Below are 10,223 nucleotides of genomic sequence, written 5' to 3'. Positions count from 1 at the left end.
GACATATCAAGAATCTATATTTCAAATGTTTCTTTTGAATTGTTTTATTATCTTGTATGATGTTTATATTTTACTTTGATTTATTTTGTTACACGACTATCAGCATGTGTGATTGTTAGGATTAAATAACATGGATTTTGTTTTTTATTTAGCCAAGTTTATCATAAGGCTCTTATGTGTTTGAATTACCAGTCTCCTACTCATTTTGTATCACTTTGTGTGATAATTTGTAGATTCATCTAGCATATCGTTTTGATTTTCGTCCCATAAATATTGATGTTCAAACCATGTTTATCCGCAAAATTCACCATTATGACGCTGTATGTTGAATTTTAGTTATTGTAAAATGACAACTAGAGCTTTTCAAAAAGATTTGGTACCATAACCTCAAGGTGATTCACTAAAAAGTACAAACATGGGTTGGTTGTACAAATCACTATACGATCATCAAGTACAAGAAATCTAGATGGGAGGAGAAAGAGTAAACATGAGAAAGTAGAAGGATTAAGTTTGCAAAATAAGCATATTGAAAATTTGAAATGTGAAGGTGGGTGCATATATAGTTATAGTTTATAATAGCAAGGTGGAATTAAGTTGGAAAAGACAGGGGGTTAAAGAAACAAGACTCAACTACTCTCAACACACAAGCGTTGAATTCGTGTGCTCCCATCGCTTCGGTTGAGAGGCCTTTTCCACTCTTTCATCTCATTCCATTCCATTCCTTACATGTTGATGCAAATTCATGTAGCTTAAAAGAAAGAATCATATTCACTAATCATGAGGTCTGAGTCACCGGTGAGTTCCGATGGAATATCCAACTTCAGCCGGATATTGGACCTTGATCATTCCAATTCCAACGACTACGGAATCGGAGGCGCAATGCTTCCTATATTCCTTAACGATTTACATCGAAACAATGATCATGATCAGGATTTAGTTGAAGTCACGTTGGAATTGGAAGATGATTCCATTATATTATGCAGTGTCACTCCCACGGCTAACAATTCGGGTAGTCACCATCTTCCTTCACAGTCTCCGCTTGCTAGAGCCGCCTCGTCCAGGCTTTGTAGGAAATTCTCGTGGTTGACGTCCTCTTCGTCGCGTGCTTCTTCTTCGGATGCGAGTGTGGATCGCGTGGAGCGAGTGCTCGCGTCTAGAGATGCTAGGAAAAAGAAAGCTCAACTAATTCGAACCAAATCGAGCGCGCAAAGAGCTCTAGGAGGTCTCCGGTTTATTAGCAAAACAACATGTACCGATGTTAACGAGCTGTGGAAGAACGTCGAGGCGCGGTTTGCGTGTCTTGCTAAGGAGGATGGATTGTTAGCTCGGGAGGATTTCGCTGAATGCATAGGTGACGGTTAAACTTTAAGAATTTGTTTTTTTTTTAAATACTTTTAAATTACCATTCAAACCATTATAATTATAATAAAGTGACAGGTAAACGGACAACAAGTTGTGCTGCAACCCCGTTAAAACTTTATGGTTTGTTGTTTCTTTTTCAGGAATGGCAGATTCGAAGGAGTTTGCGTTGGGAGTATTCGATGCATTGGCGAGAAGACGACAACAGAAATTGGGGAAGATCACGAAAGCGGAGCTTCATGAATTTTGGTTACAGATTTCAGATCAAAGTTTTGACGCTCGTCTGCAGATCTTCTTCGACATGTATGTCTCTTGTAACTCTCATTTTGTCCATTGGCGTCAACTCGAATATTGAAAATGCTGTCATTACGGTCTTCTGGTTTAGTGGTAGTCCGGTTACTAGAGGTCGCCGGCTTCGAGAAGCGGTTTTACCTAATTACCTGGTTGTTGCGTCTACTGAGTTTTCAAGTCGGACCTGATAGGAAAGAATGGAAAATGCTGTAATGTACAACAGATTTAAGAATTCTGTTTTGCGGCAAATAGGAAGAAAGTCAGAAACAAAAACTAAACATTCAATGGCTCTTCGAGCTTGTTAAAATGTGAAATTACTAGTTAGCCCTTGAGTCTATTCAACAAAATTTATAGTGTTTATGGAGTCAAGGGGTAATTGGGTCATTTGGCATGCTCGGTAGCCAAACCGGCTACAAGGAATATAATAATAATAAAGTCTACCGCATATGAATATATGATTGTTTTTGTGGGCTTAAAAAAATAATGCTATAACCAATATTCTTTCTTATTAAAGAATATTTTTTTTTGTGACAGTTTTCATCTTGACTTGTCTTTGCTTGTTAGCAAGTCACAACCAATACTAGTTATTTTATTAAATCAGACCTCACATTTCTTTTGAGATTATGATATATAATCTAAAACAAAATTACTTAAACCATCCTTTTTTACTGTTAGAACTCTTACCGGTAAATTCACGGATAAAAAAAACATAGTTTGTACCGGAAATGTGACCTTTGTTGACTTGCCACCAAATTCAAGATTTTAAACTATGCTTATATGCCTTGATGATGAAGTTGACCAATTTGCTATTTTTGATCCTTGCTAAGCAAGTTTTCATCATTTTTTCTCTCATATAAATTCAGGGCCGACAGTAACGAAGATGGAAGAATCACGCGGGATGAGATTCAAGAGGTGCATATTTATATCTATTTTGTACACAAGATTCTTTCTAAAATCATTCCTCATACTATATATCATTCATATATGCAGTTGCTAGTGCTTAGCGCTGCAGCTAACAGAATGTCCAAGTTGAAAGAACAAGCCGACGAATACGCTTCTTTGATCATGGAAGAACTAGACCCTGAAAATCTTGGTTATATCGAGGTACAATAGCTTAAAAAATGTTAAAAACTTACTCTTACAACAAATTTATCAAGAAATAGCACGCAACGGTTTCTTTACAGTTATGGCAGTTGGAAACACTTTTACTGCAAAGGGAAGCTTACATGAACTACAGCAGACCTCTGAGCATAGCAAGCGGCGGGTGGAGTCAGAATTTGAATTCCTTGAAGCCTAAAAGCATCGTCCAACGGCTAACTCATTTTGTAAAGTGGATTTTATTAGAAAACTGGCAAAGAACTTGGATTTTACTGCTATGGTTTTTAACCATGGCTTGCTTATTTACATGGAAGTTTAGGCAGTATAAAAACAAGGCTGCTTTTCATGTCATGGGGTATTGTTTAACCACGGCTAAAGGGGCTGCTGAAACACTCAAACTCAATATGGCTCTTATTCTTCTACCCGTTTGTAGAAACATGTTAACTTTCTTAAGGTCTACACGCGCACGACTGTTCATCCCTTTTGATGACAATATCAATTTTCACAAGGTAACTGTTAATATATGATCTTTCGGATGTCTTGTTTGCATGCCATGAACTTGACAAAATCCATTTGGATTGCAGATAATTGCTTTTGCAATAGCCGTTGGAATCGGTTTGCATGCTGGAAATCATATGATATGTGATTTTCCTCGGTTGGTAAACTCTTCACCAGAAAAGTTTGCTCTTATAGCATCAGATTTCCATAACAAGAAGCCGACGTACAAGGAGTTAATAGTCGGGGTTGAAGGCGTGACTGGGATCACAATGTTAATATTAATGTCATTTGCGTTCACTTTAGCTTCACGATATTTTAGAAGAAATGTTTTGAAGCTGCCATCACCATTCAACCGGTTAACCGGATTCAATGCTTTTTGGTTTTCGCATCATCTTTTTGGTTTGGTGTACATATTGCTTTTGGTTCATGGATCATTCTTGTTCTTGGTTCATAACTGGACTCAAAAGACAGTAAGATGTTTCTCTCTTGTTGTAGGATAACAATTACAATATAAAATCTTAAAATTTTCAATGTTTTTCTCACCAAGAACATATGTTTCAATTTCACAGACATGGATGTACATCTCGGTTCCAATCTTAATATATGCGGCTGAGAGAAGTCTAAGAACTGGACGCTCAGAAACTACTCCCCTAAAATCATAAAAGTGAGATTAATTATATACCATAAGTTAAGAAGAATCATTTTTTTATCAAACAATTAACATAAATCCACCGATAACATGTTTATTTCACAGGTTTCCATTCTACCAGGAGATGTATTCAGCATAATTATGTCTAAGCCAAATTGTTTTAAGTACCGGAGTGGGCAGTATATATTTCTGCAATGCCCTTCAATCTCTTCATTCGAATGGTATATCACATACTGTCCACATTATCCATCAATTTCAATAGCTTGCGGATAATTTTTTTTTTTTGACGATGTTTCAGGCATCCCTTTTCAATAACTTCATCACCAGGAGACGATTACTTGAGTGTTCACATCCGGACAGTTGGAGACTGGACCCAGGAGCTGAAGCAAGTATTAACTAACGATCATGGATCTTCTTGCACGATTGGGCGAGCCAAGTTTAGGAAGCTAGGGGACGTTGATTCAAAAGGGTAATTTCATCTGGCATTTACAAACTCTGTTTGTTATATGGATGATTAAAATTAGAAAACTGAAGTGAAAAAACAAATAACGCAGGCTACCGAAGCTACTGTTGGACGGACCTTACGGTGCACCAGCGCAAGACTACAGAAACTATGATGTGTTACTTCTTGTGGGGCTTGGAATTGGAGCTACTCCTTTTATAAGTATTCTTAGAGACTTATTAAACAACAATCGAGCAATAGAAGATCAAACAGATTCAAACACAGAATCGAGTATGTCGGGGGATAGTCTTACGAGTGTGGCATCTTCAAGTATGGCATCATCAAATGAAAAGAAGAAATCAAGAAAGACTAAAAGTGCAAATTTCTATTGGGTCACTAGGGAGCCCGGCTCGTTTGAATGGTTTAAAGGAGTCATGAATGAAGTCGCGGAAATGGATCACAAAGTAATTAATTAATATACTTGTTTAAATGCCATTACAGTCTACGAATTGATATGACTGTGATTCATTTGCAACAGGGTCAAATTGAGATGCACAATTATCTTACAAGTGTTTATGAAGAGGGTGATGCTAGATCAACTTTGATCACTATGGTTCAAGCACTTACTCATGCCAAACATGGAGTTGACATCCTATCTGGCACAAGAGTATGATCATCCTAATAAATAACTAACTAGCTACAATGCTACATTAATCTAATATGCAAGGACAGGACTAATAAAAAGCATAAATGTTGTTGCAGGTAAGGACACATTTTGCTAGGCCGAATTGGAGAGAGGTGTTCAGCAAGGTAGCATCAAAACATCCAAATACAACCATAGGTAAATAAATCTCTAAAATCGCGATTCAATCCGAATGACCAAATAGCGAGTCAAAAGTTTAGAAAAGTTGTTTATCTTTCAGGAGTGTTTTATTGTGGGATGCCAATGCTGGCTAAGGAGCTGAAGAAACTATCATATGAGATGAGTCACAAGACATCGACTCGATTTGAGTTTCACAAGGAGTATTTCTGAATTAAAGCATTGCGTAATGTTATGCGTACTTATACACATATATATTTTTTCATAAATTTGAATTAAAAAAGAATGTAAATTTGTACACCATACAGCAGCTAGTGTAGGTAAACCTGTATAATTAGACCATTGCAATTATGAAAAACCGATGATATATGCTCTCTCCAATTAGTCATAAAAAGATTTTAACAAACTGAGAGTCACACTAATACTTTGTTAGTTCATATGAATTTAGCCTTTTGGAATGCATAATGCATGTGAATTGGACCACAAATGTCCAATGTTCAAACAATTGGGTCCAGTCAAAATCAGGACAGAACACATGATGTGGGGTTAGGTCAAATCATACAACATGGATGACATTCATGTAATGCAACAAGTAAAAATGTGAGTATTTTTTCTTTTTTAACATATTTAACCATTTATATAATAACCAGACTCAAAAAACTCACAAATGTATTTTTGCACATAATATCTGACGTCTTATACCAGCTTGAAAATGCGTTGATGATATTTGAGGCTAGCCATTCTTTTTGGATGAGTATCTCTCATGTGGATGATATAAAACGATCAGATTAATAACAAATTGTTTGCTACTAAGTTATGGCACCTCGTCCCATTCTCACCAACAGCAACATATCTAAATACATATAAAGATACAACTGGCTAAGAATAATAATCCAACTAATATATTGATTATTTAGCTATATCATTTTGAAGTATTACCAACCTAACCATGACCCGACCCATCTTATCTTTAATCAGTCCACTGTTAAATGGCCAACAAATGCAGGTGGGCATTTAAAAGGAGTAAACTCACAGCCTCTCCTATTGTTGCACTTTCCTCTTATTTCATACAACACCACATATCTCCATTTATACAATCATCAATAGTCATTTACTAACCCTTTCTATATCCGGGTTTGGTTCAACTAAGAGTTTATATAGTCTTATATATGTCCAGCACATCACCTTTCTAATAATTTATTATCATTGTCCTGCTATGCTATATTATTTAGTTGCTTCTCAACTACTACACCTTCACACATAACAAGCTTCACTTTGATCAACATCTCAATGGCTGCTTGCATCTTCTTCATTATCATTCTTGCTCTCACTTCCATTGCAACTATCATGGCTTACCCTTCACTGGATCTAGTCCAAACATCATGCATGCATGCCACCTTCCCTAAGGTCTGCAACCACACGCTCTCCATTTACAACGGACACGTCACCACGCCTCGTGAATTGGCATTAGCAGCGATTAGAGTCAGCATATCCCGAGCCACCAAGATGTCAAAATATCTTTTGGGCCTACGAAAATAAACCGACCAGAGGGAGAAAGGCGCGGTGAAGGACTGTGCTAGCCAAATAGCCGACTCGGTTGATGATTTGAGGAAGACGTTAGGTGAACTCAAGGAGCTCAAAAGAGGCACGTTCCGGTGGCAAATGAACAATGCTGAGACATGGGTCAGTGCAGCATTGACGGACGAAGATACATGTCTCGATGGGTTTAAAGAGGTCGAAGGAAGGGTTCGGTCAGATGTTAAACGGAAGGTCATAAATGTGGCTAAAGTCACGAGTAATGCTCTCTATCTCATCAATCGTCTTGATCACCCTTGAGCGCTTCAGGCTTTAGCCATATTCTATTCTCATTTGTATAATTATCATCATCAGTTGATATGTAATGTAATCATGCGAACCAGTGGTTATTATGCTATATATTCTTGCTTGTACTTATATGTACGTATGCAATACAGGTAGTTGCTCTTTATAAATAAAACAATGTGTTTCTATAAAGTAGACGGTTTAATCTGTGTTGACATAGTTACTGATAAACTAAAATAATTTTTCACACCTTGCAACATCTGCAAATTATCATATTACTAGCTTTTAGCTAGCGTGTTACGCGGATTACTTTTAAGTGTTTTTTAGCTATTGATTTAGCCCAGTTTGAGTCATTACCTTATACTATGTTTGTTAGTAAACATTATGAATTCATAAAATTTTATTTATAAAATTGTACTGAATTGAGAAATCATAATATTGTAAGTGATAACAATTAACTTTATTTCAAATAAGAAATTGTACTAAATTGAGAAATCATAATATTGTAATTGATAACAATTAAATTTCAAATAAGAAAAAATTTCCTTGAAAACGACATTTGTCGTTTTGTTAGCCTGTTTGCTATTTTTGTCAAGAATCAATATCTTCAAACCCTTTTTGCTCGTAACTCTTAATAGTGCGACGTACAGTTGTCCGTGTGGTAAGACATCGTTCTTTAAGTACGAACCCACCCTACTTAATGATTGCCCTTGACTTTTGTTAATTGTCATAGCGAAGCAAACTGATAAGGGATATTGCTGTCTTGTAAACGTGAATGCTATGTTCTTATCGGAGGTGTCATGGCGATTCTTGGAATAGAGATCCTCTCACTAGTATTATTCCCCGAAAGAATTTTCACTTCGATTACATGCGTGCCCAAAGAAACAACCTGAAGCCTAGTGACGTTGCATAATCCCTTTTTTTTATCGATATTTCTTAGAAGCATCACGGGTACGCTGAATTTTAGCATAAGCTTGTGGTTTGGCAGACCGGATATTTTAAGACCGTTAAGTATTTCAGTAGAGTATAAAGTTGGATCGACATTTCCATCTATGTAGTCGGACTTAGCTACAGAATCTGAGCTTAAGTACTCGACCGGGTCACCAGGAAATAATTCAAGCAAACGATCATTAATCTCATGAACAACCTCGTTTGTTGGTGCAAGCAACCCCCTCTGTTGAAAGTATGTAGGATCTTGGCTGCTCTTTAGAATGTCCGGATAGACAAACTGAATCAGCTTTATGATAGGTCGTCACATTGTTCAATAAGTAAATCATTTGGTATCTCTATTTTTGCCGTACCCTCATTAGGTCCACCGACTATACCTTCTCCTATGTCTAGTAGCCATTTAGAAAATTTTTTGGTCTCTTCTATATCAGCCGATGGCTGACCAATTGTTAACCTTAGGTTTCTTGTTAACTTAAGAGCACGACAATGATGCCAAATATAGGACGAACACAGAGAAGCGTTTACTATTTGGTGCATGCTTCCTTTCTTTATTACCGGCAGATGCTGTCTGAAGTCGCCTCCAAACACAACCACCTTTCCTCCAAATAATGATTTTAACTTTAAGACGTCTTTGCAGAATTTGTCAAGAGCCTGAAATGCGTGTTTGTAGGTCTTCATCCCAAATTTTTAGCTTTGTTTTTCTAATAATTCGGTCTTATCCGAAACCCATTCCATCACGCAAGATGAGTCCTCGTTTAGATTAATCGGAATATGATATCTAGAATGTGTTGTCCCACCTCCGGAAAACAATAATGATGTGATTCCGCTTGATGTAAAGTTTAAAAATATTTCTTTGGTATCGTATGGCTGAAGATAATGCCTTCCACAAATACCTTTTTCCTGCCCCACCATGACCGTAAACAAAAAACACACCACTTTTATTCTGTTGTACGACTTTCGTTATTGTGACAAAAATTGTTATATGTTCTAAGGTTATCGATCTAAATAAAATTTTAAATTATGTTCTCCAGTTTGTTGATTATTGACGTGAGGTCGAAGACTCAATCAAAGATAAACCAAATACAACTAACTAGATAGCAGTAAGTGGGTATCGAACACAGAGAATTCGTGGAATGCGTGTTTACCAGTAGCTTAACAGAAAATAAAATTAAACTAAAATTGCATAAAAAGTAAATTCAGATTTGGTTTTTTGATTTTTGGATTAACTAAAATGGAATAAAACACTTGCAAAACAACTTTTAAGATTTATAAACTGATTAAACGAAAGCGATCATCTTAGATTTCAGGTTTCAATCAACACTAATATTCATGCTTACTAGAAAGAACCACATAGACATAGTTCATGTTTGATTACTTGTTTGTGATAAAAGGGAACTAAGTACTTGGATTAATATAACGCAAGGTAGTTACCCAATAATCAATTAACTAATATTCAACCCTAATTCCTCCCATGATATCTCGATTGCCTATGGCACCAAGAACATATGGTTTAGGTTATGATCAAATACAAGCAACAATTTACAATCAGTGAATCAAACACCATAATAACCAAACAAACATTGCAAAGTCATTATTCTAGATATCAAAGCATGACATAGTGTATCAATTAACCTTACATCCAAGATGATCACCAATGGAGTTAGCCACTCATGCTTTGATGCATCATCGTAACTTCAATTGTATTGTTCATGAGAATCAAACACCCAATCTAATGATTACAATCACCAAAAACAATGTCTTAGACTCCACAATTCGCCCCCAAACAGTTCCAATTGAAAAGTAAATGAAAAGACAAGAAAAACGGTCTAATATAACACCCAATTTCGGCTGTTACAAGCCGAACCATGGCCTACGGTCAGACCATGGTGCAATTCAAGCCCCACGGTACGGTGGGTTCTGCTCCGTTGTTCCAGTTTGACCGTGGCCCACGGTGTTGACCGTGGACCACGGTGGGTCTCTTTCTCATTTTTTTTGTTTTCTTATCTTTCTCATCCCGGCTCCGTTTTCTTCGCCGTTTTCGCCCATGCTCTTGTAATTCGTCCTTTACCTCCTCATACCTGTATTCATACAAGTAACCGTAGTTAACTAATTCCACGAAATTAAGTTAGTTAAACAAATATATTTATATCCTTTAACTCGGTTAGCCTCCCTACGGGTCACTTGTGAATCGTATGACTGCTCGCCTAGAATAAGGCAATTATTGATAAGAAATAAGGACTCTTCATAAGGGAAAGACATTTTCTCATACCTTGTTAAACTGGAGTTGTTTTGTTTTA

The 10,223-nt window shown here is 36.7% G+C and overlaps 1 protein-coding gene and 1 pseudogene across 1 annotated transcript; both read left to right on the top strand.

The window, feature by feature from the left end:
• The first annotated feature begins 446 nt into the window (after positions 1–446).
• Positions 447–5,543, top strand: LOC143613636 (respiratory burst oxidase homolog protein E-like). Its single transcript, XM_077087291.1, is given in 14 exon segments — positions 447–1,351; positions 1,503–1,662; positions 2,514–2,562; positions 2,641–2,754; positions 2,835–3,257; positions 3,333–3,716; positions 3,816–3,882; positions 3,885–3,910; positions 4,001–4,116; positions 4,194–4,364; positions 4,450–4,801; positions 4,876–5,004; positions 5,100–5,178; positions 5,261–5,543. Coding segments are annotated over 14 exon segments (2,754 nt in total). The 5' UTR covers positions 447–777; the 3' UTR covers positions 5,371–5,543.
• Positions 5,544–6,447: 904 nt separating this feature from the next.
• On the top strand, positions 6,448–7,015 carry LOC143613635 (pectinesterase inhibitor 3 pseudogene; annotated as a pseudogene).
• Positions 7,016–10,223: the final 3,208 nt, after the last annotated feature.

This window comes from Bidens hawaiensis, unplaced genomic scaffold (genome assembly GCF_021521415.1).
Source record: "Bidens hawaiensis isolate Kalapana, Puna unplaced genomic scaffold, B.hawaiensis_p1.1 tig00037899_1, whole genome shotgun sequence".
In the NCBI taxonomy this organism is placed as follows: Eukaryota; Viridiplantae; Streptophyta; class Magnoliopsida; order Asterales; family Asteraceae; genus Bidens; species Bidens hawaiensis.
Note: the sequence above shows the minus strand (reverse complement) of the source record. Positions and strands in the feature narration are given on the sequence as shown.